Source organism: Lichtheimia ornata (assembly GCF_029851405.1).
Source record: "Lichtheimia ornata isolate CBS 291.66 chromosome Unknown scaffold00001, whole genome shotgun sequence".
Classification (NCBI taxonomy): Eukaryota; Fungi; Mucoromycota; class Mucoromycetes; order Mucorales; family Lichtheimiaceae; genus Lichtheimia; species Lichtheimia ornata.
The window spans coordinates 53,633-80,954 of NW_026695321.1; the positions used below are offsets into that span (position 1 = coordinate 53,633).

Consider the following 27,322-nt stretch of genomic DNA (forward strand, 5'->3'; position numbering starts at 1 on the left):
CGTGTGTTACCGAGCTTACATTCCAAAGTGCGTACTTTACAACGCCGGCTACTTTTTTCGCTCTCCCTTGGATTTCATTCGAGCGAATAACTATTCACACGCTGATGTGTGTCTCGCAGGTCATAAGCCCTGGAGTATCCAAAGAAGACGTAGTAATCCAGAAACATGGATGGCTACTGTAGGACAACAAGCGATTGTATTCATCAGTATACGGTCTTCCAAAAAAGGCGATGTTCGCTTGTTCCGGAGAGGAGCATGTGCACATTTTATTTACATCAGCAATGCAAGCAACTACATACATGGACGTTTGACATTCTACATGCACTCACAGTGATGGTCTAATCAACAAAGGAGGTGGATAATGGGAGCATTGTTTTACATCTCATTACGCTCAACATGCGTTGATATCCATTGCATGGTACGAATAGCATTATGGGTATTCATCGTGGGAAAACACTAAAGGCAAGAGTATTTGTACCTGATAAGTAGCACATGCTACCTTGGGATGCAGTACACACTGCCATATAAAGCAAGGATGTCGCCCGAGATCATTCATCATGATGTTATTTTGAAACATGCCATCGTTCTTTGCTATAAATGCTATCATATGGATTTACCTAGATTGTGGACATGACTCGATTTTGATGCATTGTATCAGATTGGTAGCCAAATAAGGTGGGACAAGAGGAATAGGCATGAAAGGAAAAAGAGAACACCTCGCCTGGATTCATGATCCTTGTACAACATGAGCTTTGAGGTGGTACAAGCATCTTGTAAGCTCACATTGGCGGATGCGATTTCAGAGTCAGTATCCTCTTCTCTTTGATTCCCTTTATCTTAAACATGTCATCATCCATCACTCATCAACCATCAACCATACCATACCACTGATTTATATGATTGAGGAAAGGATTTGAAGATAAAATGGTGATTCAATTTCTTTTTTATTAAGCTAGACAGCATTTACATTATCCATTGAGTCACTTGCTTTACCGATCTTATGCATGAAAGTGAAGAATGCATCCGACAAAAGGGGGATTGAGCCATTCAGGGTGCTGTGAGCGATTGATAGGTGAAGTACTCCGTATAATGAGAGTGTGAGATGCATTAGCAGATACCAGTGCAAAGACCGCTTCCAAGCACTTTTCACAGAGATGGCATCATCTCGTTTTCATCTAAGTGATGATGCGATTCGGTTTGTCAATCCAGCCAATGATAAGCACGCATCACTGATCTTATTCATTGTCTGACCTATTTCCATACCGCCGTTTCCCTTTCTTCACTCAGTGCTTGCTTCCCAAACCAAAACGCCATGAAGGTACTGCCAGTGCATTGCTACATTCATTCGTTTGCAACGGTCCCATTGATAACGTCTTCATGTGCAGGTCATTGACAAGATCAACAAAGCCGAGAGCGAAGGTCGTCTCTTTTATTCGTTTGAGTATTTCCCGCCAAAGACTCCACAAGTAAGTCGTCAAGTGTCATTGTCAATTGTTGCTATGGTGATATAACACATGATGGTACATAGGGTGTCCAAAACCTTTACGATCGTATGGAACGTATGCAACGTTTTGGTCCTGAATTCGTGGATATCACTTGGGGTGCTGGAGGCACATCTGCCGATCTCACCACCGAGCTTGTCGCAACGGCTCAATCAGTCTATGGTCTCGAGACAATGATGCATTTGACGTGTACCAATATGCCTGTGGAAAAGATTGATGCTGCTTTGAAGGTAAATCTATAAACGTGGACACATGATAGATGGCATTTCCTAACTATTGCAATTCAGGCTGCCAAAGATTGCGGCTGTCAAAACATCCTTGCCTTGCGTGGTGATCCTCCAAAGGGCCAAAAGAATTGGGAATCAGTTGAAAATGGCTTTTCACATGCTGTGGATCTTGTTCGTTACATTCGCAAGCAATATGGCGACTACTTTTGTATTGGTGTTGCCGGTATGTAACAAAAGGATTGGGGTGGGGGGGGGAAGCCATGTATCAACATGCTCACGGGGCCATGTCATGGTTATAGGTTATCCTGAAGGCCATGTGGATAATCCTGACAAGGAAGATGATCTTCGTCGCTTGAAGGAAAAGATTGATGCTGGTGCTGATCTCATCGTCACCCAATTGTTTTTCGATGCCGATGTCTTTATTCACTTTGTTGAGCGTTGTCGTGCCATTGGTATCACATGTCCTATTTTGCCAGGCATCTTCCCCATCCAAAACTATAATGGTCTCAAGCGTGTCATCTCTTTCAGCAACAACGAGGTGCCCCAGAGAATTTGGGATGAACTTGAGCCTATCAAGGATGACGATGCTGCCGTCAAGGAATACGGCATCAACTTGACCGTCGAGTTTGTCCAAAAGTTTAGAAAGGCTGGTGTCAATGGTTTCCACATCTACACCTTCAACTTGGAGAGATCCTCACGTCTCATCCTTGAACGTCTCAACTTGGTGCCACCACTCGAAAATGTCAAACCGTTGCCATGGAATCCCGTATGTACACAAAAGATAAAGCTCATGCATTGTTGTTTACTTACACATGGATCATACATAGTCTTTGTCATCTAAGCGTGCCAAGGAGAATGTGCGTCCCATCTTCTGGAAGAATCGTGCCAAGAGCTACATTCGTCGTACTGAGACTTGGGATGAATTCCCTAACGGTCGTTGGGGTGACTCTCGTTCGCCTGGTAAGTGTTGGTGTGGTGGTGATGCATGTGATTCCAAACTTTTATATAACCCTTTACTCGTTTGCTTCAATAGCCTTTGGTGAATTGGATGGATGGGGTGTTTCATTGAAGTATCCTCAAGAGGAATGTTTGAAAATGTGGGGCGAACCCAAGAAGGCTGATGAGATTGCTTTGCTCTTCGCCAAATATTGTAAAGGAGATGTTGCTGGTATTCCATGGAGCGCCCAACAATTAGAGCCTGAGACTGAAATCATCCGTCAGCGACTTGCAGCCATCAACTTGCTTGGCTTTTTGACTATCAACTCACAACCAGCCGTCAATGGTGCAAAGAGCTCTCACAAAGTTTATGGTTGGGGTCCCAAGAACGGTTACGTGTTCCAGAAAGCGTATTTGGAATTCTTTGTATCACCCGACAAGTTGGATGAATTGACGGCCAAGATCAGCAAGGATCCTCAAGTGACTTATTATGCAGTCAACCGCCAGGGCGATTTACGTACCAACACCCAAAGTGATCAACCCACTGCTGTTACATGGGGTGTTTTCCCTGGTAAAGAAGTCATCCAACCTACCATTGTTGAGCCCATGGCCTTTATGGCATGGAAGGACGAAGCCTATGAGTTGTGGGGCGAATGGGCACGTATCTATGATCGTGAAAGTGAATCAGCCAAGCTCATCCTTGATATCATGAACAACTGGTACTTGATCAACATTGTCCACAATGACTTCCAAGATGAAAACGGTATTTGGCGCTTGTTCGATCTTGAAGTGGATCAATTTGCCGACCAATCCAAGCATCTTCTCAACGGCCTTGTTGCCTAAGATATCCCACTTTTTTTTTCTACAGCCTTTTTTCTTTGTATTCAACATGCCATTTTCCCCCTCCCCCCAAACTACAACATATGCACATCCACTCACACACATTTACACTTCACACCTCTCCTATCGCACCTGTATTCAACTACCATCCCTCAAACACAGGGAAGTGATTCCTTGTTACATGTACATTTGTTTTGCTTTCAACAGACACCCCCCTTAATTATGTAAACATTTTCTTGTTTTCTTTGCCTTATTAAAAGTACTTCAACAGACCATAACTCCTCTGGCTGCTCATATCATGTAGATATGATAACATGTTTTGATGAGATATTGCCTTTAAGATGGCATGTATAAATACATGTCCAAAGAAAGGGTACACGGACAACTCATTCCGAATTCAGGTGACTAGATCATGCGCTAGTGTGTGTGTATACATGTGTTCCATTTTTCTTTGCACACCTTTGGGTTGCTTCTTCTTTTCTTTAACACACATTATCCAATGAGCAGTCCAACTCTTGTCAATGACATCGATAACGACCATGATAATCTCGAACAACGGCATCACCATCTTTTATTGTTACAGCATTTTGATCCTACCATGAGGATACCACCACCACCAGAAACGTTCCTATGTCGGATCAAGAGTCACTTGCGAGATGCAATGGTGCGTAGGAAGCACAAACGCCACTTGAAACAATGGATGCATCGGTCTCAACCGATCCCTTATCCGCCATTCAATGCTTTCTTTCCACCGCCTCCACCACCACCACCATTCGCCACTGCATCCCTATTGTCGCCACCGCCATCATCACCCTTATTCGCATTACCACCTCCGTTTATGGATGGATTACCAATGATGGTACCACCACCACTACCACTACCATTATCAACAGAACCTATGATCATTCACCATTATCATTGTTGTTGTGATGAGACGCAATCACCAATCAATCAAGTCTACAATCATCATCGCTCATTACCAGGATTTGAAAAAGAGGAACAAAGAGAAGTTCATTCATCATAAAAAAGGGCATGTGTATGGGGGATGTTTTATTTCCCAAAAGAGTAACATAAAAATCGAATTATGAATATTTTTAGAGTTTCAGGAAGTAGTGGTTCTTCTTTTGACTTGCTATATGTTTGCCATTGATTGTTTCCCAAGAAAGGGGATGGGTTGACAAAGGGTAAGTAGGTGTAAAAATTGGGGAGATTTACAAAAGCAAAGTGTAGGAAGAAGGATGAACAACAACGAAAGAAGGAGGGATGTATAAAAGGCTTCTCTCTTGTACAAAGAAAACAAAGAAAGGGTGGTACACAAAGGGGGGAGGTTGTTGGAAAAAGAGAGTGCTTACAGAGTATCCCATGGGGTGTGTGTTGTTGTCATCGATGGAGGGTTTGTTGTAAAAGCCGGCAGCCAGTGGTTGTAAAAAGGTTCTTGTAATTTGTAACGTAGTCCAGACCGTTAAATGAAAGAGGATAGAGGCGCTCAATGTCACACCACGCCATGTTTTTGGTCTATGTGTCGAGTCAAGGCATCCTTACGACTGAATGCTGCCTGGCAACGTCCACATGCATAAGAGCGCTCACCAAGATGAACAGTGGCAATGTGTCGATCACGATCATGACGTCTATCAAAGCTCTTGGGACATACAGTGCACTCAAATTCCTTCTTGCGATTCTTGTCATGAGTCTTGATATGTGTGCCCAAGTTGTATCGGCGGTTGAAGCATGTCTTGCAAATAGGGCATTCGTATCGCTTGGCGTTTGCATCACTAGCAGCAGAACGACGACGCTTGGGATTCGATGATTCAGTTGCGGTGTTGCGTCGCTTACGGGAAGAAGCCTGCTTCTTCTTGTTGGATGGCTCTTCAATGTGTTCCTTGGCTTGTGGTTCTTCTTGATGATGAACATCTTGAGAGGATGATTCCTTTTGATTCTCTTGTACTTCTTGTTGTTGCTTTTCATTCTCATTGTTGTTGTTTTGAGATGATGATGATTGTTGTTGTTGTTGTTGGTCATATTGTTGTTGATGTTGTTCCACACCAAAATCGAATCCCATCAAAGCGTTGAGAAGATCATGTTGATTGTCGGTGATGGTGGATGGATAAGGATCGACATTGTCATCATCATCGAGAGGAGGGAAGAGCATGTCGGATTCTTCAGCTGCGGGTTCATCATGCCAAGCCAAACGAGAGCTGTTCATAGCTGGCGTATCCTTACTCTTATCAAGCACAAGTTGTGATGGATCACCACTGAACGTAGCGGGAGTGCTTGTTGAAGGTTCACCAAACCAGTTGTTGCCATCTGTGACTGAAGAAGCTGCAACCTGATTACACTCCATAGGTAAATAATGAGCCATAGAGATATCGTGACCTTCTATACAAGGTGAAAAGTGAGGAGAACCCTGTATATCACTGAGAGAAGGTGTGAATGCCGTTGCAGGTGTGTAAGGTGTGTATGGTGTGAATGCGGTGGCAGGTGTGTGTGAATAAGGCGTCATGCTTGCGTCGAGATACGGAGTTTCAATAGCAGGCGATTCGCCAAGCACTGCAGCCGCAGCAGGTGTAATATCACCAATAACCGATGCGAAGAGTGCAGAAGTATCCGGTTGCTGATGACTAAACTGCTTGGGATCATCATTCATAGAAAGAGCAGCAGCTGAACGATTCGTTGAGACAATCAGTCGACACGCTGCCAAGAATTGCGATGACTCACCATAATCGTTGTATTCCATGTTGAATAGCAATCTGTTCAAATCTTCAACAGTGAGAGTGGACTGAGACGAAGCCATAAAAGAAGAAGAATTCGAAGAAGACGAGGGTAAAGATAAAGAAGAATTCAAGATGGGTATAGTAAACGCTGATCGAGCGACCAGGGAGAAAGGAAAAAGGTGGGAATAAAAAGTTTGCACTTGGCCTTTTGGCTATTTATAATCCGCAGCAGAGGACTGCTCAGCCCACCCATTTGCTGCGGCAGCTCGGTGCAACATCATTCCGTGTTACCTATTTGGATGACTCAGTTTCTCATTAGAGCGTCGCTTTCGTTTGATCCTCGTTGCCATGGCAACTCTGCCTTTTCTCTTGACGTACCCTGCAAATGAGTCTCCTCGATCGCCATCAGATACCGCAGCTCCCTTGCCCATTATAGAAGCTGTAAAGCCCACTTCCTAAATTAGGTAACCTTGACGTGGACTCACTCCATTTCCATCTTCCAAAAGCTATTTATTCTTTGTTTGGATCTTTTCCATTTCCCTTCCCATACCAATACATTAATCATGATACTCTTCTTATTAAATCAAGCCACGATCTCTTATGTCTTTAACTCGAACGGGTGTTTGAAAGGCAAGGATGGAGATGTTGCTAACAAACTTGAGACAGCCTTGTTTGATTTGTCATCTTTCCATATCGAGCTATGGGCAACACGCGACCACTCACAGAAATTATTCATCTAACACAGAAAAGATTCGAAGAAGCCTTACTAATCCAAGGCCTCATCGCATTGGCCATGCACTTCTTTTGGCAGTCTGCAGGCTATACCCATCCTATATAAGCACCTTTTCTGCTTCATCAGTTGCGAGCTCATTTCACCAGCACACATGGATTCATTCTTATTGGACAATAGGAAGCAGGGGTGATACGCTCTATTTGCCAAGCAAAGCCGGCCGATGTAGCGCGCAATTGATGTAATATGATTTGCATCCCCTTATCAGATTCATGTCACCACGAGTCGACGAAGGATCCTTTATCGCACAATCATCACAGCAAATGTCGATATTACGTTGTAGCCATGTGGCACGCCATTCTTGATTTGTCACCACCCTTGACAAGCGGATGTATTGGGTGAGCGGCATAAATTCGCAATCGATCATGCGTTGCTTGGCAACGCTGGTGATTATTAATGGCAACACAAACTACTGGATAACAACTATGATCGATACCTTGCCCATTGTGATAAATCTTATGATCCAAAGAAACAACAGGTACCAGCCAACGACTTTGCCTGTTTAGCTTGTTGCTATCATTCTAGTCATCTTGTTTTCAAACAACTGAGAAAGGTAAAAGGGGTGGCCACATCCATGCAAGTATATACGACAAAGAACCCATCGATGAATAGGATCAGATGGCACAAGGACCACAGAGCAAGACAACAAGATGATGAAGCCGATTACAGAGATCAATGCATATGTGACCCCAATCCATGGGATAACAAAAGCTGTCTTTGAACACTTAAACAAAAGGCATTGGTGGAGCATCCAATCATGATACGATAGATGAAAGAGATGAGCCATGCATAAAAATCCTTGCTTTTATGTGTGTAGGCGTCGTAATGGTTCATTGTTATCCCCCCAAAAAAGGATGCGAAAAAGGTGACAATGTGATCAGCCGCCTATACGGCAATTAGAACACTGTTCCTCAAGCACCATCTTGGAAGGAATCTTTTTGGTCGTCTTATCGCCTACTACATCTTTATTGTGGGCAACAAGTTGGTCTCCGAATAAAAAGCTGAGGCACAATAAGCCCAATTTATACCTGATCAACAATGGGCTAACTATGTTGAGCACGTGACAAACGCAAAGCTACAACGTGGAACATGAAGTAGGTGCACACTACTGGAATACGATGATGGGTGTTAGGAAGAAGAACATCTTACATTACCATCCATCATTCTTTGATAGCAATTTTGGCTACTAATATGGTACATCATTTCAGCAGCATGGTTGCCAATGTGGTGGTACATGTGGCAAGTAGCACAACATACGCCCGATCGTCAATTTGTTTGTACCTTTCAAGTGCTTTCCCAGTCATCCTGCGTCACCCTGCTGAGGAGATACTTTGGAAATTGGGTGGTGCCACATTCATCATTTTGCAAGGAGATGCGAATTGATTATTATTGCATGATGCACAAGGGTACACTACACAGCGTATGCATGCCAAGTGCGGGTCCATGATGATGATGATGATGACTACTCTCTTTTCTTTGGGGGTTGTTTTTCCCTTTGTGTCCTTTCCTCCTCTCTCTGTGTGTGTTCATCACGATACCCCACATCAAAATATCCTTGTTTGGCAACGTCTCGGGTTAGACAAAACATGATTTCTTGATCTCATGGTACATACAACAACAATAATAATAATAATAGCTCTGTTTGTCGTTTATCACCGGGTGGTACACATACGTAACATCCCCAAACGTTGTAATCCATCAAGGAGCAAATGCATATTTCCAAATTTATATCGTGATGAGAATAACCAATCTCATCCATATCCAAATGTTCGCATGACAAAGTGGGGAGAGAGAGTTGGATGCATGCGTCAGATTCCAGCACTGCTGGGGTCACATGAAAGGAACGACTTGGTTGGCTCTGTGTCGCTTGGCTCTCCTTTCTCTCTCCTATTTAGGCGTTATCCTTTTACAGCAATACCTTTTATCATATCCTGCCGCAGCAAAACAATCATCACCTATGCATGATGTATATGTATATATGTATATGTATATTTGAGAGAGCGAGAGAGGGTAAATATATATGTGTTAAAAACTATAATCTACACAGCAGTAAAGAGAATGATGGATACAAGTTTGAATTCCTAAGAGGCGCTTGGGCATAGAGAAAAGAGAAGAAGAAAAGAGAAAAGAATACTAGCATATCAAGAAAAAGAATCCCCCAGATTGTGTTGTGCATATATGAAAACAAGAAAAGAAAGAACCTGTATCAGCAAAAGGAAAAGAAAAAGATGGATGCGTTAAGACGATGGATCAGAGGTTTTGAGAATGATGATGTTTCAAGCCCATTCACTCTGCTGGTGTTGTTGATGATGTTGTTGTTGCTGTGGTTGTGGCGGTTGATGATGATGATGATGATGATGAGTAGATGAAGGATGATGTTGTTGTTGTTGATCCTCACCACCTCTCATCATGGGCATATAGCCTTGCTGGGACATGTTACGCTGCATCCTTTGATCACGAAGCAACATTCGTTGATCCATTGGCTCTTCTTTGACAGGGTAATAACCAAAGGAGGAAGTTTGTTGTTGTTGTTGTTGTTGACGATACGTGGTGACATCGTGTGGATGAGTAGGTTCTGGACGTTCAAGACTCCCTGGCATAGGTGTTGCACGGGCTGCTGCAGGTGTAAAACTACCCGCCATTCCGCCATCAAAGCCAAAAGGCATTTCTGTGGATGGTGCTGAAAAAGGAGCAAAGCTGGCCATTGGATAAGCAACCGTTTGGGCCACATTGTAGTTATTTTGTGCTGGTGTTACTGCAGCAGCAGCGGCTGCAGCAGCTGCATGATGCTGCTGTGTTTGATGTTGTTGCTCATGTTGCTGTTGCTGCTGATGTTGGTGTGATTGATGATATGCGACAAAGGATGGTGGGGGATCATGTGGTGAAATACTTGGATGTTGCATAGGTGATGATACACGTTGTTGTTGTTGATCAAAACGACGTGGATATTGTTGTTGTTGTTGTTGTTGCGAATGACCCCGTTGAAAGGAGAGTGAGGAGGTGGATGATGATGACGATGATGTCGGAGAGGCAAGTGGGAGACTACTTTGACCAAAGGCTGCAGCTGCAGCAGCGTTGCCGATTTGATGTTGTGGGCTGAGTAAATCGGGAGGAGAAGCAATAAACGTTCGACGAGCAGCAGCAGCAGCAGCAGCAGCAACAGCGGTGTTGCTGACACTTGCATGAGTGGATGGCTCAGATGATGATCGCATAGGCTGATGACGAACATACAACGTGTAATTGGGAATATGAACAACTTGAGCTCCTTTGGGTACTTCTCGTATGCTCGTTGTTGATGATGTGGATTTCCTTTTCTTTGTTGGAGAAGGTTCATCCAAAGCCATGTCACTCGTTGAATCAGGTGAGGGTCGATCCGAATCATTATCACTCGCACTATGATGATGCTGTTGTTGTTGTTGATGATGTCTAGAGCCATCCATGTGGATCATATCGGGATGCAAATCCGAAAGAGAAGCAATGGCATCCGATGACAAGCGTGAAAGTTGGCTATAATTCTCGAGCATCTTTGCCATCTCAATTTCCACAGCTGCTGTCCAATCTTCATTCGATGCGACAACAGCACAAAGACGTGCCGACATGACAAGTAAGCGTTGTGATCGATCAAGTACACCACGTTGTTTGATACGTTTCCTTTCTTCAGTGAGCCTATTGTAAAATCGACGCTCGTTCCATGTGATATCGGGAAACTGAGATTTGACGGCCTCGCGGATTTCATGCGTTTGTAGACGTTGACGCGCCAAATGGATGATCAGGTCATTCACCTCCGTTGGCCACGCTTTCACCATTTCATCAGGAGACATCATCTCGTGGTTGTGCTCTGAAGCATTCGGGTTCATGGATTTGCGAAACTCCCATTGCTCATGCTCATTCTCTGATAGCACCACTCTCCAACGACAATCGCATCGCTTGCTTGGTCTTTTACGTTGAGGTGATGGCTTTGGATTACGTTGCGAATCGGGTAGACCTTCCCTTGAACAATATACATAAATGTTCTATACATAGATAAAAGTCAATCCAATGTCAATGTTTACATGCATCAATGACAACGTACTCTGTTGGCGCTGGCTTCTTGTTTTACAGTGAATCCGAATTCGGCACATAGCTTACGACAATGTTCAATGGCGGTTTTGCTGTCGGGGAATGTGCGCTTTAATAATCTCTCAAAGAGCGGTTCCATCTGCAAATGATTGGATCGACAACAGTAAACAGCTGCTCATCGTTGCATTATTTGATTTCGTGTAACTTACAGATACACGAGCAAATGGCTTTTGCTGTGCAGTGGGGTCATGGGTCGTTGCAAGGTTGTTGCTCTGATCAGGGTTGGTCATTACGTGTGAATGTGAGTTGTGAGTTGTGGGCAATGTCGAGTGCACATTCAGATCGGTGGTTGTGAGACTTGAAAGCACCTTTTGAAAGAAAGAGAGAGAGGAAAAGAACGCGGGTCAGGGAAAATAATGCTGATAATACACCAAATAGGTTCTCCGTTAAGTATAATAGGGAGGGGAGGGATGACAAGCTTGGAAAGTAAAGAGATGGATATATAAAAGAGCAAGAAGGGAAAGGGGAGAAAAGAATAAAGACAATCACCAAGTGATAATGTATGTCTGCGTAAATGAATAAAAGGGTCGACGGCAATGAATATGACGCGACTAAGAAGGTAACAAGAGAGAGAGAGAAAAAAAGGGGAAAGAGAGAAAGAGAGAGAGAGGGACCGATGAATGGGTGAATAATATAAAGGCGACAATGATTCGTATGCAGGGCAACTAGAACAAAAAAGATCACGCCCCGTGAATACCAAAGCAGCAGATATCAGGAGAAAGAGAGAGTGGCAGCTACAATAAGGAGAGTTGTATATTAGATCCAATCAGCGTGGATAAGAACAATGGCCGAGATATGATGCGTGTGTGTGTGATATGCAGCAAAGAGTAAAAAAAGAGGGGGAGAAAGAAAAGTGACGACAATTTAGACGCAAAAGGAGGTGAATGCACACACGGTTGCACACCTTGTTTTGTTTGCTGGCGGGCGAAATATGCAGGTAAGCGCGTGACAAGAAGACAAGAAAGAGAAAAAGTACAAAGGGGGGAGGGGAGGAAGTGAGTCCACGCCTAAAGAAAAGGGAAGCTTAATTACGGTCAGCCGTCGTTGTGGGTGATTCGACAGCTCCTCACTGCATCAGTATTTGAAACCAGGCCAATGCTAGCTTTCCATTCTGTGATACACAGTGATGTGCCTTCACCCCTTTCGGATCGACAGTTGCTGTGTGTTATGTATGTGTGTATACATCCCACCTCCTCCTTCTCACAAAGTACTACTCTTTTTTTGTCTCCTATCACCCCTACTTGTTCCTTTCAACAATAATGTCAAATGCTGCTTCTAGTTGCGCGGGAACTTTTCTCCACCCTGAAATGAGGGATGACGGCATATCACACGTCCCGATGCTCATGCGAGATCATCCGCCCACGCCTGTTATTGTTCTCACACACTCTCACACACACATCACTACCACATTTTCTCATTTATTATCATGGCATCCAAAGAATGTTGTTATATGCACAATGACCTTTACATATGCAATCCATTCATTCGCCCTTTTTCCTCCTCCTTTGTCACATGCAGCTTTAATGATGAGATAGAAATAATGGCCTATTTAGTAACCCGCGCGCGCCTTACAACACAAGATAATAGATACACGCACGCATTGCACGCAGTATCCTTGAAGGAACGGGAGGGCTATTGGGGTTATTATGTTTGGGGGGGGGGAGAGACAATGTGCGATCAGGGGTGATTATGGGGATCTCTTTCTTTCTCCTTGTCATGGTCATATTCTTTTTTGTCGATCATCCTATTCTTTCTCATACTTTATGTGTCATTCTCCAAGATCGAGGTGCACAGCACCAATTATTTTCAGTAACCATCCGATCATCATTACATACACACATATGCATAGATTATTACCGCAGCAGCATTATATTCCCACGATAATAATAGGTGTATCCCCCACCCGGCATGCATTACTATGTCCAAATGAAAAGACAAGACCTCTGACATATGGCTTCCTCCTCCTCCTTTCCCCCCTTTTTCTCACTTGTCATTTGACCTGTCATCTCCATTCAAATGGTCTTCACGTCATTTTCTGCAGTAGTACATTCGGACTAAAGAAGAATAAGGATAATCCGTTTGTTGTGAAAAAAGGTCGCATGGTACTTGCATGTCAAACGTATGTGCGTGCATCCGCTGCTGTTGCTGTTGCTGCTAGTATCATTATGGATGACTCGTGAGAATTAACCCACGCACTCCGTTTACTTTGTTTTTATCAAGGAATGAATACTACTTGAAAGGTAGATGGGAGATGTACGTATGTGTGTGTGTGTGTAAGTGAGCAAACAAAAAGAGATGTCTTTTATTGCATTATCTGATATCGATCGAGAGAGAGATAAAGAGAGAGATGGGGGGATTTTATATCAGTCGCTCGTACAACTTGACTTTCAAGATCTTTTTCATTCTTTATCCATGCCACGCCTTGAACTGGTAGCCACCCTTGAAGGTATCATTCACACGGCCACGCACACGATCCAGTCGATTCGTAATCACTTGCTTACCTTGGCATGCAATAGGACACCAAGATCGTGTTTGGCAAGCTGTTTGGCATCCTTCAAAGACCATTCTTGCAACATGCTCGGGTGACAAGACCGTTCGACTCTGGGCTCCCGCATCGCACTCTGACGCTTCGAATTGGCAATGCATTCACACGCTTGAGCATGGACATAAACGTACTATTCGAAGTTTGGCATGGTCACCTTCTGGAAACGAGATTGCAACAGCGAGCTTCGATGCCACCACGGGTATTTGGGAATACGACTCTCGAGAAAACGACTGGGAATGCGTGGCTACCCTTGAAGGCCATGAAAACGAAGTCAAATCGGTGGCCTGGTCAGCAGGACAACTATTGGCAACATGCAGCCGTGATAAAACTGTGTGGATTTGGGAAGGTAAAAAGGGTGGATCTTGACAACGCGTAGGGGTCTCTTCTCTTACTAATGGTGGTATACAACTCTTGTCGTAGTCGAATCTGACAATGATTTCGAATGTCTGAGTGTTTTGCAAGAGCATAGCCAAGATGTCAAGATGGTCGCATGGCATCCACACAAGGAAGTTTTGGCATCAGCAAGTTACGATGACACTATCAAGATTTGGCGGGAAGATGATGATGATTGGTACTGCTCCGATACCCTACAAGGCCACACATCTACTGTTTGGGCATTGGATTTTGATGCTTCTGGTGATCATATTGGTAAATTACAAAGGAAGGAGTAAGGAAAATGATGATGGGAGATTGACTTTTGGATTGATAGTGTCTGGTTCCGATGATCAAACTTTGCGCATTTGGAGAACTATCAAACCTCAAAACGCACAGGGCATTCCTACACCAAGCCATGATCCAACCTATCGAACGGTTTGCACATTATCCGGTTACCATAATCGATGCATCTATTCGGTCTCCTGGTCCAAGGTGAATAATCATATTGCAAGTGCCAGCGGTGATAATAGCGTTCGTGTGTTTGTTCAGGTAGGTGGTATACATTATAAATCAATATAGACAAGGTCTATTGACTAAGCTGAATTTTGATAGCAATCGGGTGAGACATCGGAAGAAATGTCGTGGGAGGCAACAGCAAAGATCGAAGCAGCCCATGGTGTTCATGATATCAACCATGTTAGTTGGTTCCCATCCGAGGTACATAAGGATTGGTTGGCTACTGCTGGAGACGATGGAGTGGCACGTATTTGGCGGTATATAGAGGATGATATGTAATAGTCATCATTAGCCGTAGCCGTAGTAATAAGAATGAATCTAAAGCGAGTTATGTATATAAAAACTACAATTATGCATTGTCAGCCTTTTTCAAAGATGAAGTTGGAAGTTTTCCTTAGCCTAACACATGGCATCATCCGGCATTCGCCGATTACCCCGCAACCGCACTGATTCATTCATGCTGTTAAATAAAGCATCTTCCCCCGCTTCCCCCGGGGTTGACTTTTGCTCGTCAAACCCAATACCTCTTTTTTTTCCTTCTTTTGGTTGCTATCCTTCTTTCTCGAGATACCATCATTCCATCCAGGGACTTTATATATATATAAACAATACAAGGTGGGTACAGTTGATATAGTAACATAAAAGAATACAAAGACCAGGTTCTCTGACAGTCTTCCATGACGAGCCATGCGGAAATGCTCACTCGATGAAGAACTTGACGCAGCAACACGCGAATACGACTATGGCATCGTCCCTGGATCTTGCACTGTTTTTGTACGTGATACTGCCAACAATGTCGGTCGCCTCGATTTGACCTTGCTCGAGGATGTCTTGGTGGTCATTGACTTGACCGATCAGGGCTATATGGTACGTCAAGGGAGTCTATTCAATATCAAGGAATTAACATAGGTATCCAGGTTACTTCATGTTCAGCTCTCTCCAATGCAGGCCTTGCATTAGCCACTGCTAGCAAAGCACAATCACATCTCAACAAGCCCTTTGAAACTCTCGAAAGCCTGCTCATGGCCATTTCTCCGTTATTCTGTCAACGTTTTCAAGAAGTCTTACTTTCCAAGCTGCTTCAGGATCCCAATACCAACAAGAATAGTGAAGAAGATGTACATCAATGGGTTCAACCTTCCTAATGTTTTGCAACAAATATATCAATCTTTCTTTTACATGTGTTGCGTGCATGGATTGTGTCTAAATGAAATGAAGAAAGTGATGCAAAGGGATATGTGGGTGATAATAAACATGTAACAATGCTAGGATGATGTTTTAAAGGAAGCTCCACATGGTACCGGTGAGTGCCATAAAGGATGAAATAATGATAAGTACCCAGTTCCAGAACTTTTCTGGACCCGTCAAGGTGTCACCAAAGAACCGTAGATAGCACAGTATAGGGATGATACCGGATATGACATATGAAAAGAACGATCCAAGCAATGCCATGATCTTTTCGAACCCTGGGATATAGTAGGCTAATGCCACAATCATCACGCTGACCATTGCCTTGCCAATAAATGTGAGAATCGGCTCTCGCCATGATCCACGAGCACACCAAGCTTCAATCCATGGTTGTCGGAATACTACAATCTGCCAGCTGGAGTGAAAAGAAGCAACAGAGTGAGATCTCTATCGTATGTAACAGCCATTGTTCAAGTTACCTTAAATTGACGGGATTCATGTTCAAACCATACTTTGCAATGGGTTGGAGGGCAATCAACCACACTGCCAGCCTATTCAATGCTTGATTATACTCAGGCACCAAAACGAGGTTTTGTGTAATCTAGTCGACGTTTTTTTCCATAAGACCCCAAGTCATACATATCATTTCCTATCACAACTACTCACCTCTTGCATTGTTTGTGATCCAAACATCAAATACCCACAAACGGCTACAAGGAGATATACCATAGTGGTTGCAACATAGGTCCAATTCACCATTGTATCGTATCGTTTGGGATTATCCATGTCACGGTATACACTATAGCAACAAGGATTAATGTTATCGCTTTAATTACCTGTAGACGTTCACTTACGTAGGAAAAACGGCATGTGAGGCAAATCCAGCCATGATGAGACCAAAGCTCAATGGCAATCGTTGGTACTGGGATGGCCATATTTCAGTGTCCTAAATAATAAAATGAGTCATATTGCCATTGTGCCTTAACCTGTAACACGTACTGCAGGCTCAATCAAACTTCCAGGTGCATCATGTTTGGTAAAACCATCATAAAACATTACGCCAATGATACTAAGTGCACTAATAATCCCAAGCAAGCTTGAATAGGATAGGTACCGCACCGGGAAAAAGAGCATAGGCGTCAAAATAAAGAATGAGATGATACGAAGCGTGATGGAATGAAATCCAGGGAACAATGCATCCAAGCCGTCACTCAAAAGAATCACCATGGCAACGCTAATAGTAAAGGTTAATGCTAATTTCCCCTCTCCTCGCCTTCTTCATTCCCCCCCCCAATTACCTGTTGGTGATAAGCTCAGTGACAAAGAGTGTTGTAACAAAGACACGACCACGCATACCAAAAGTAGCTCCTGCAAGATCACCAAAAGTGCGTGAACTAGGATCGACTTCCAAGCATCGACCAAGCAACTTGGCAGTGTAGTTTGTCAAAAGACAACAAAAGCCGAAAATCAACAATCCTGCAGCCCATCCCGCGACCTAACCCATAAACGGCAGTGGTGAGCAAATTTGAACAATGAAAATGTGCTATCCCTTTTTTACCTTGAATCCAAGTGGTAACGCAAGAATCCCAACACCGAGTAAAATGTTGATTGAATTGAAAATGGATTGAGCAAAAGATGACTTTTTCCTATCGTCCATCATGGCTGGTGTGATCGACTGAGGATTGCTGCTAAGCACACTTGCTAATCGATAATCATCCGCAACCGTGGCAACGCTGTGTGTGGATAGCATCTTGTCAATCTCACTCATAAAGAGTGATGCACGCTCCTGTGATTCCATGTGTGATGAGGGTCGACGTTGATAGTGATAGCCACCTGTTTCTCCGCCCGACAAGTGCCTGAAACGCATTGCCATCCCCATGCACAAGGTGAGTTTACTTGACACAATCAATAATAGCCTTATTTTTTACCTTGAGAGAGATCCAAAGGATGAAGTGGAATGCTTGTCAGCTTCTTCATCAAACTATAACGAACACAACACCATCATCATTATCATCATGCTTGATCTATAACACATGACAGCAACAAATCAAGTTAACTTACCACTGGGGTGGATGGTGCGGGAACAGCTAAATTCTCGGCCATGAACATGAGAGACGTTCTAGAATACGATCCAACAAACGATCCAACTCGATCCGAGAGTGATGTTCCTGAAAGACGAGTAGGCAACACGCCTGTGCTAAGAGGTGCTGTGCCATAGTGAGATGTACCACCACCACTCGACATGTGCGATGGATGTAAATTTCGGATACGAAGAACGTCTTGCTCATTTGTGGAGCTCCTGGTTAGCCTTGTGTGAGCATTTGGAATATCCATGATGATGAAGAAGAAAAATGTGTGTCTTTCAAAAAGAGATCCAAAGCGCATTGTCCAACAGGTAGATGTTGCCTCTTTAAATATGCCGAGGGTTTGAAGGTTGTACGACCCCGCCCAACAAACTTTTTTCGGCTTCCACTGCACGAGCTCCAATGTATTTCTTTATTGAAACTCGTCTCCTTTTGTCCTGCAATGTGGCATTCCTCATATTCAAGGGTGATGAAAAGGTCTACCACTTGAACGCGCACGCACTCATACACACATCTCTTGTTTGAGGGGCAAATCTATTTGTTCGAAACCCCTATTATCCAAAGTGGGTACCCATATTTTTGCATTAAGGTTTGTCTTATCTCCATTTGTGTTGCCTATTTCTCGTCCACATTTGGAACTTGTGTGCTTGCAATCATTTACTTGCCGTTGTGTAGATGCCAACAGTGCTATCTCCCCTATCGCTGGTATGCAAAAGATAAGAGTATGCTTGATGCTGCGCTAATAATAGGATTGATGATAATCATGATGCATCACTCAATCTCTTGCAGTAACATAAAGAAAGGAGAAAAACATCTGCTTTATTCATGTTGAAACAACAAACGCACCCCCTTGCCCTCCTTCCCCTGAACCTGGGTTACGGTTTCCACTGCTGTGCAATGCATTAGACACATGGTGTTCAACCTCGGGTTTTGGCAGTTCCCGAGTCTGCCTGTCAATAGGTTCCTTTCTTGTGCTGTATCCAATCCCACGCAGTTTCATGTTATAAACACTTGCATGTCATCCGATCTATCATCCATGCAAATACATGATCCATAAAGGAATGATTCTTTTATTGTAGATTATGATTTAGAGACGCGATCATGCTAGATACGGTATCCAGGACGACATGCTTTTTCATGATATAGGGTGCAACAGCAAGGGCAAGTTGTTGTTTACAAGTGCGTATCCATACCCACGGTTGTTTGAATGTCTTGTGTCGTAAAAATTCTAAAATGAAACAAAGATTCGTATATACATTGCCCAGTCAGTAAACACTAAAGCGACAGGGCACACTATGCAATTTTATTCAAAAGAGGAAATGGGTGCGTTGTAAGCAAAGGAGAGGAAAGAGAAGCTATCGATGGCGTCGTTGGTTACTAAATTGTTGTTGTGGTGGTGTTTGTTGTTGCTGTTGAACGTGCGGCATTCCTTGCCATGGGGGAAACACGTGCTGTGGTGGATGAGGCATATAATACATCATTGGTTGTTGTCGCTGCTGCTGCTGCTGTTGCTGCTGCGATTGTGTTGTTGGAGAAGGGAAAGCTGCTGCTACTATTTTACATGAGTATGAGTGGGTCGTCTTTATCAGTATACACGTGATCCCTACCTTGTTGGCCATCGGGTCGAGGGGCATACATTGGTGTATGCATGTACGTGCCATTTGCAAAGGGTGGCATTGTCGAGTATATAAAGCATGGAGGATAATTGGATGCTCCGCTTGGTAATGTAGTCGCCAATGGCATTTGCATTTGGTATCCCAGTTGCCGATCTTGCTCAGTGAACATAACACCATCAACCGCAGCATCAGGTACATCATGGGGCGATTTGATCAATAAATGTCTTGTCTGCTCATTCAAATCCATAAGCATCTATGAACATACATCTCTGTCAATATTGTACAGGATCCAACATGCACACACACACACACACACACACACACTTACATTGGAATCAACCCCATCCATAGTCGTCATGAAATTCAAATAAGGTGGCTTCAACGTAGCAACATATTCAACACGAGTAGGGAAAATAGGATGACCAGACTTGATCAAAAATTGGCGACGTTGTGCCCTGTTCCAATCTTCCTGGACATCTTCAGTGGTAACAGCGATATGCTCGGATGATGACTGATTGGGTATACGAGTTGCTGTAGTAGTAGCTGGCTCTTTTTCTTTAGGTGATGAAGCTGTTTCACTGGTCACAGAAGAAGCTGCTTTGTTGTCATGTTTGTCTCCTTGTGAAATATCATGTGCTGGTGTCGCTGTTGATGTTTGCTCATCCTTCTCCTTCTCATCATCATTTGTAGATCTCTCGGCATCCTTTTTCATAGCATCTTTGGCCTTTCTCCTTTCACGCTTGGTTTTGGCCTTTGTGGTGGATGTAGATGTTGCTTCGGCTACTTTGGTGTTGTCATCTGCTTTGATATCATCGCCAAGTGAAGGCCATTGCTCCTCGCTATCAAGCTTCGGTTCTTCATCTCGAGATCGACGACGATCGTTGTGACGAGATTTCTTTTCCTTACGGTCCTTACGATCCTTCTTGCGCTTGTCAGTGACACTTGCACTATCATTGTCATCCACAGCTTTGTCGCCCGTTGATGGCCGATCTCGTCGTCCAAGTCGATCAAATTGACGTAAATCTTTGAACATAGCAGGATCCAAGTTCCTCTCAGCTGCATATTGCTCCACTTGATTATTCCACCGTTCCTCATCCTTAGCCTGCAATCGATCCGCATAAGCACTCCATGCCGATGCACCTGAAGTAGGGGTGAAGGTCTCATTGTCCTTGTTGCCACGCACTCGTTCAACGTATTCGTTCCATTGCATAACCTCCTCCTCATCCGAATCCCTCAAAGTATCCTCATTCTTATCCACATCTTCCTTCTTGGGTTCTAATAATAGATAGATAATAAGCATGAGATCATAATCACTGGTATTTTAACCATTTACCTTTGTTATCCTTTTGTTTCTTTGTTTTACGCTTTTGACGTTCATTGTTGGATGTTGAAGATCGGTTGTCGTCAGCTTTGTTTGCAGTGTCTTCAGCCTTGTCTTCCTTCTTTTTGGATTTCTTGCGAGAGTCCTTTGTCTTTTGAGACTTCTCTTCAACCTTCCGCTGATCAGGCTTAGAAGATTTGGAATCCTCTCTTTCCTCATCCTTGATATCCTTGGTCACCTCAGGCTTCTCATCCACTGCATTGCTCTCATTCGATATCGACTCATCCGCTTTGATGTCCTTGCTTGGCTCCTCTTCCTTCTTCATTGGCTGCTGCTGTTCTTCATCTTTTGGAACCTCATTATCTGCTGCCTTATCTTCAGATGCCTTTTCTTCAGATGATGGTGTCTTTGGTGGTGGTGATTCCTTGCTTTGCATAGCAGCTGCTAATGCTTCAGCCTTTTTGCGTGCACGTTCACGAGCGGCTTCACGTTCGGCTTCTTCTTCATCACGTCGTTTCTTTGCACGTTCAGCGGCGGTATGCATGTATTCACGTTGTGCAGCTGTGAGCTCCTTTGGTCTAGGTATCGTAGGTGAAGTGGATGATGTTTCAGGCAAGCTGTCAAGAGAGGGTGCTGGTTCATGAACTGAATGGTCATCTCGAGTTGATGATCGATCTGAACGTGCGCTGTGTTCGGACATACGGCGTGGACGTTGCATAATGGTAGGATGGAAGTTGACGGATGATCCACCACCGCCACCTGATCGCCTATCATAACTAGGACGTCTCTCATATCGATGTTGTGAACGACCACGATCCGATTGACGATCTCTGCTGGTGCTACGTCCCCAAAGTCGATCACCTGAAGGTCGTCGATCACGATGGTTGCGCATGTTGTTGTTGTTGTTGTTGCCTCCACTACCACCTCCTCCACCACCTCCCTCCCTCCAGCTATACGCATCACGTCGTGAATTCTCACGGTAGCCCTTGTAATGCCGTTCCTGGTCTTCAGTCACCTGAAGTATATGAGGTGGATAGCTGCGATCATAATCTTGGGTAAATCGATCCGAAGGAAGCACCGTAGTCTCATTTTCCACTGGATTAGGTGATGGGCTATTCTCTTCAGACTTTTCTTCATCATGATGCTCTTCAAGATCTTGACGTACAAGCTAATACCATTATATAATTTAGTCAAAGACCACGTGAGCTCTTTTGACTCCCACGTTACCTCGTCCCAATCCAAATGTTCAGGGTCACTTAATACTGACGACAATGAATCTTTCTATATATAATACACAGGTTAATGAAACCCATATTGCATCTATCCATGTATCATTTTTTTACCTTATCAGATTTCTTGTTTTGATCAGCTATAAGGAAGAAGAATCAGCTTAGTTGATCTAAAGGGGGGAGGAGAAGAAGGAAATGACATGATTACTTTACCTTCTACTGTGGATGTGGGAGGAGATGATATTGTTTCTGCAGCTGTCGGGAAATCAGCCGATGTGGTGGATGATGTGATGTTTGCAGTAGCTGTGGTGGCAGTCGTTGTTGCAGTGTTTGCTGGTGATCCCCAGGCACGAGGTTGTTGTGGTGGTGAAGATGCTTCTTGAGATGAAGAAGTTTTGCTCAACACAGGTGATGGTTGTTGTTGTGGATGTTCATTTTGTTGTTGTTGTTGCCATTCTCCGGTCTTGGCTGCAGTGTCGGCATGATCGAGTTTTTGGGGTGAAGAATAAGGTGACGATACTGGTGAAGGTGAACCCCATCCACTGGCACTGACACCACCATTAACGGATGTTGTTGAACAAGTATTCGACGACTGTGACCATTCTGATGATGCTGCATTTTCTCGACGTAGGCTTGGCAAGTTGATAGGACGAGGTGCACTGATCTTGCTTGTAAGGACTCGATTGCGAGTATTGTTCGAGCGCGCTAATGGGGAACATACAAGAAGAAGGTTTTTGGTTCAGACGTTGACTCCGAATGAATACAGCAAAGCAAGAAGCCCCATTGATCCAAGCGATCCCTCACATGAGGTACTTTTTTGTTCAAAGGGCAAGAAACGAACATTACCTTGTGAATGACCTGTTGCAGGACTCATTGATCCAGAGAACTTTCTGTTGATGGAAGAATAACGCCCTGTTGTTGACGCTGGTGTATCGCCGGACATGTTGCAAAAGAAAGAGGTTGCAATTGCCGTGAATAGATCGAGTTGAAAAGAGAATAAAGTTGTTTGACACGACGTGTACAAGTGAAGTCTCTCGCTTTCAAAGTAAGGTGATGTTCCCACTCACTCAAACCTCAACTCCCACCCAGTTAGCCAGCCATCCACACACCGCCTCCTTAGGAAAAAAAGAGTCACGAGATTGATCCCTCCCCTCATTGGATGAACAGCCCCCGTGTGGGGGGCTACCTTTATGCAAGAAGCCATTATACCTCACCCACTTTATCTTCAGGGACAATGGGACACTTGCTTACTATCTTCTCATGCTTCGATTGTTCTCGAAAAACATCATAGTTCAATACATGCATCACATACATGAAACACACTCTCTCTCTTCTTCATACCACCTACTTGTTTCAACACGCCACAAAAAAATAAAAAGAATCCTGGTTGCTTGGTAAAAAGAGAATGATAGTTGATATGCGATATAAATAAAAGGTGGGTGGCTGTTGATCCATTGTACCACTTTTGAAATGCGCAATTTTGATGATCGATCAGCAGGTACCTATCAAATCATTGTATACCCGGATAACTGGATAACTGCAAACTAACTCTGATGAGCAGCGGAGAGTATCATGACAGCATGCGTGTGGATGGCTCGACCATACAAAAGAAAAGCGGGGGCAAACATGATAGCAATATGGAATGTTTCATCCCGACCACCGAATTCCCGCGCTTTCTGCAGGTTGATAAGTTAAACCAAATAACCGTTTGTAGACGTTATAGCCATACATCCATCGGCCATGTCCCCGCGCACTTTAAAGAAACGCGCCACATTGTAGCGATGAAAGCAATATAACAGCAACAGTTGCCCTTTCAAAGGACGCGTTGATACACGAGTACAGATGATGTCGTCGTATGTCTAAATAGGAAGCAATAGGATGTTCTGTGTATGTCATGTGTACCCAAGCCTTCAAACAAATGGATAGCTGTATTCCGAGTACAACTAGTAGGGTGTGCAACAATCAATAAATGGGGGGAGAGGGATTTAAATCAGATAAAAGTATACCCCCATGCTCATTGACAAGCGTTGTTGTAGTTGTCTTGTTATCCGCGTCTTTCTTTTCTCTTTCTCCTTCTCTCTCTCTCTTTACTTGCACTTTCACTACCTCCTCCACCTCCACTATCAACCCCACTCTTTTCTTTACTAATGGCTTCTCTAATCTCAAAACTCGGATCGGCTGTTGGTCTCACCTCATCCACCCCAAATGTCGATAGCGATCAGCTTCCACCTGCCGACTGTGTAGTGAGCGACTGCAACGCTTGTCCAAATCCATGCGACGATCATAGACCTTATCCTCACATGGAGATCGATACCGAGACGCCCTTGCTGGGGTCCATGAAACCATATGGTCGACACATTATGATCAGCACAGGACAAACTGATTGGGCATCACATATTGAAGACGACAAGGGCACTCTTGCAGCAGAGCTTAACGTGATCGTTAATGATCAATTTAAGCAAGATTGGCGTAATTTCATCACCAACACCTCCATGTTTACTCAATATTCAACCATCCCAAATGCACACGACGTGATCATCTTACCAGACAATATCCTTGTCACCAACGTCACTCCTGATCGTGCTCAAGAGTTTTATGACGACTTCCTCAATCAACCATTACCTGCATCACCTAATGAACCACTCAAGGTCTCCGAATCAATGAAAGTACAAAAGAATCCATACGCTTCCATGATCTTGATTTGCTCCCACAAGAAAAGAGATCGACGATGTGGTGTCGTAGCCCCTATCCTGGCAGCAGAATTTGATAACGTATTGCGCGAAAAGGATATCTCAGAGGATGATGTGGCTATATTCATGGTGAGCCACGTGGGAGGTAACGTAAAGAGGATGTAATGCAAAAAGAGATACAGCGGCTGATAAGGGATGTGATATGGTATAGGTCACAAATTTGCTGGCAACATCATTTGTTATATCCATGAAGGAAGGACAGGCATCTGGTATGGTCGAGTCAACACTTGTCATTGCAAGCCAATCATCGAGGAAACCATGTGTGAGGGGAAGGTCATCAAAGATCTGTATCGTGGAGCCATGAGCCACAGCTTTGTCCAGTCGAAATCTGATAGAGTCAAATGGTAAAATAGTTATCTGATCTTACATGCACCCTATCCTGTACATGGGAACCTTCATCCCCCAGCATGTCATTTGTGTATTATTACACCTGATCATTACTGCCCCCCTTCCACATCAAACCAATTTTCGGCATATCCCGCGTTGTAGTAGATAAAATTTCATATAGGAATGATATCAACCATGATCACAATGATTCATGCACATGGTGCACATGTAACACGGTCACTCTTGCATCCTTTTTTTTCGCACAATGGTATAACAAAAATCTTGCGGAGAGATAACTTGGTGCCACAAGCATTTGCCATAGATGGGACATTCACCAACATAATCTGGAGACGCCTTCAACTAGAATCTCTATACCAAATTATTATGACAATGAATGAGGCAAACACAATAAATGGCTGTTTGAGTCTTTTATGAACAAAGTTGGCACTCAACAATGACTGGGTCATCCCGTGGATCAATATGACGATGATGCTTTGCTGGTCAGTGATTGAAAAATGGACAAAGGCAACCATAGGATCCAATGCGTTAGCATCATGATCGTCGACTAAAGCTCACGAGTGGGATTCACCATCATGCGGGGACATGCTTCTTGACACACAAATTCATAAAGACATGTATCCGTCGGTCAGGGGATTGATGATGCAATTCTTGGTGTACACTTTGAGACAAAAGCGATCGTTGGATATTGGAAACGATTGCCTCATTTATAATGGTCAACTGATCAGCTATCATTAGTCAATCCACCAATGAGAACAAAAGATCGACCACATCATGAAATTGAGATAGTAGGTACTTCCAAAAGCCAAGCATCGTTTATTCGCAAAGTATGTGATCAAATTTCGCTATGATACAAGTAGCTCAGCAGCTTTCATAGACGAGATCGCTTATAGACATGTAGTATCAGAGTTCTTCCATTGAGGTTAATAAAGGATTGGATGATTGCCGAATGCGATACATCTCCAGCCGTACATCTAAATTAACCATTTTACAAGATCTAGATCATAAAAGAGGAACATGTGTTACAGGGTAGTTGACAAGATCTAATCACAAAAAAGGAGGTGAGTTATACCATCGAATACAGTCTTTATTCAAGACACAATGAATCAATCAACCCTTCTTCTTCCTCTCATTGTCCTTTATCACAGCATTCACAAGTGGGTATCATGCTATCTTTGTATAGTACAATCCATCAAGTACCTATAGACGACGAGGTCCTAACTCAGGGAGATGGACGATCTCTTATACTATAGAACTTAAAAATGGTTGGACATCTTAATCTCGCATTCTCTAAAAATAACCCTTTAACCCAAACACCATTCACAAGAGATAGAATGAGAGGTACAATGAATGTCATAATGCGGGTGATACATCAATTTGGAGAGCTCTTATCCTTTGAGCAGGCATTGTGGAAAGATGGTTATAAAGTGGCACTTGATGCGTGGTGGCAAATTATGCACGAAGCATGGAGTTGAATGATGATGGTTGTATACGGTTGGCAGGTTGCACAATGATTGATGGTAATGGCTGCCATGAAATACCTGAACCAATCGTTCAGGATGATAGCATCAAGGTCAATGGTCAAATTCACTACGGCGACATAAGAGCAAAACTCTCTTTCCACGCATTGTATATATCCATATCCTTCCATCCCATGTATCAAACCAATATCCATATCCACATTCATATCCATAAGAAGTCGTATGTATTGAAACACGTAGCTACACGTAAATAAAGCTGCTTCTATACAATGGCTATCTGCTGCCACGTATCGAAAGCTGTAAGGCAAGTTGCTGCAAATAGCTTGAGACAATGGAGTAAACACCTTGCTAACGGCAGCTGCTGGATGCTGTTACGATTGAACGTGGCAGAGGATTGCGTACAAGACAAGGTGAAGTGTCGAGGAAACGCCTGTGTTGCAGTAGAGTAACAACAAAGCTATGCACGCGCCATGGACACGCCCATTCAGTCAAAGACAATCGCATCAATACAATGGTAAGATCGACATGATGGGCTGAAGCAGGACAATCGTTCGCAGGTTGTAGTTGTATACTTGAATGGGTCAACAGTTGAGAATGGGAAGAAGAGAAGATGAAGTGGGGAGTGGAAGAGCTGCAAATTAACTTGACTTTTCTGTTACTTGGATGATACTTCTCTGTTTGAGCGTTATTCATTCAAATCCTATTGGATCAAGAAAGTTGAAGGGTGTAAGTGTTGAGCCGGAGCAG

The 27,322-nt window shown here is 43.6% G+C and overlaps 9 protein-coding genes across 9 annotated transcripts; 5 read left to right on the top strand and 4 right to left on the bottom strand.

The window, feature by feature from the left end:
* Positions 1–1,312: 1,312 nt before the first annotated feature.
* Positions 1,313–3,508, top strand: O0I10_000024 (methylenetetrahydrofolate reductase; the record flags this gene model as incomplete). The annotated part of the gene is made up of 7 exons (XM_058480140.1): positions 1,313–1,318; positions 1,386–1,466; positions 1,529–1,732; positions 1,790–1,952; positions 2,029–2,495; positions 2,557–2,689; positions 2,763–3,508. The coding sequence occupies 7 exons, from the start codon at positions 1,313–1,315 to the stop codon at positions 3,506–3,508; spliced, it is 1,800 nt and encodes a 599-aa protein (XP_058348663.1).
* Positions 3,509–4,004: 496 nt separating this feature from the next.
* O0I10_000025 (uncharacterized protein) lies at positions 4,005–4,529 on the top strand (the record flags this gene model as incomplete). The annotated part of the gene is made up of 1 exon (XM_058480141.1): positions 4,005–4,529. The coding sequence occupies one exon, from the start codon at positions 4,005–4,007 to the stop codon at positions 4,527–4,529; it is 525 nt and encodes a 174-aa protein (XP_058348664.1).
* Positions 4,530–4,997: 468 nt separating this feature from the next.
* Positions 4,998–6,296, bottom strand: O0I10_000026 (uncharacterized protein; the record flags this gene model as incomplete). The annotated part of the gene is made up of 1 exon (XM_058480142.1): positions 4,998–6,296. One exon carries the CDS (start codon positions 6,294–6,296, stop codon positions 4,998–5,000), a length of 1,299 nt encoding a protein of 432 aa, XP_058348665.1.
* A 2,986-nt stretch (positions 6,297–9,282) lies between these two features.
* O0I10_000027 (uncharacterized protein) lies at positions 9,283–11,355 on the bottom strand (the record flags this gene model as incomplete). The annotated part of the gene is made up of 3 exons (XM_058480143.1): positions 9,283–11,019; positions 11,079–11,204; positions 11,275–11,355. The coding sequence occupies 3 exons, from the start codon at positions 11,353–11,355 to the stop codon at positions 9,283–9,285; spliced, it is 1,944 nt and encodes a 647-aa protein (XP_058348666.1).
* Positions 11,356–13,537: 2,182 nt separating this feature from the next.
* O0I10_000028 (uncharacterized protein) lies at positions 13,538–14,840 on the top strand (the record flags this gene model as incomplete). The annotated part of the gene is made up of 5 exons (XM_058480144.1): positions 13,538–13,571; positions 13,642–14,016; positions 14,091–14,318; positions 14,380–14,594; positions 14,658–14,840. The coding sequence occupies 5 exons, from the start codon at positions 13,538–13,540 to the stop codon at positions 14,838–14,840; spliced, it is 1,035 nt and encodes a 344-aa protein (XP_058348667.1).
* Positions 14,841–15,248: 408 nt separating this feature from the next.
* Positions 15,249–15,706, top strand: O0I10_000029 (uncharacterized protein; the record flags this gene model as incomplete). Its single annotated transcript, XM_058480145.1, has 2 exons — positions 15,249–15,428; positions 15,479–15,706. 2 exons carry the CDS (start codon positions 15,249–15,251, stop codon positions 15,704–15,706), a joined length of 408 nt encoding a protein of 135 aa, XP_058348668.1.
* A 133-nt stretch (positions 15,707–15,839) lies between these two features.
* O0I10_000030 (uncharacterized protein) lies at positions 15,840–17,993 on the bottom strand (the record flags this gene model as incomplete). The annotated part of the gene is made up of 9 exons (XM_058480146.1): positions 15,840–16,164; positions 16,229–16,350; positions 16,416–16,548; positions 16,604–16,695; positions 16,749–16,983; positions 17,048–17,244; positions 17,308–17,605; positions 17,678–17,730; positions 17,811–17,993. 9 exons carry the CDS (start codon positions 17,991–17,993, stop codon positions 15,840–15,842), a joined length of 1,638 nt encoding a protein of 545 aa, XP_058348669.1.
* A 1,195-nt stretch (positions 17,994–19,188) lies between these two features.
* O0I10_000031 (uncharacterized protein) lies at positions 19,189–22,942 on the bottom strand (the record flags this gene model as incomplete). Its single annotated transcript, XM_058480147.1, has 8 exons — positions 19,189–19,385; positions 19,441–19,702; positions 19,778–20,724; positions 20,783–21,938; positions 21,998–22,051; positions 22,114–22,139; positions 22,213–22,704; positions 22,846–22,942. 8 exons carry the CDS (start codon positions 22,940–22,942, stop codon positions 19,189–19,191), a joined length of 3,231 nt encoding a protein of 1,076 aa, XP_058348670.1.
* Positions 22,943–24,146: 1,204 nt separating this feature from the next.
* O0I10_000032 (uncharacterized protein) lies at positions 24,147–25,097 on the top strand (the record flags this gene model as incomplete). The annotated part of the gene is made up of 2 exons (XM_058480148.1): positions 24,147–24,834; positions 24,901–25,097. The coding sequence occupies 2 exons, from the start codon at positions 24,147–24,149 to the stop codon at positions 25,095–25,097; spliced, it is 885 nt and encodes a 294-aa protein (XP_058348671.1).
* Positions 25,098–27,322: the final 2,225 nt, after the last annotated feature.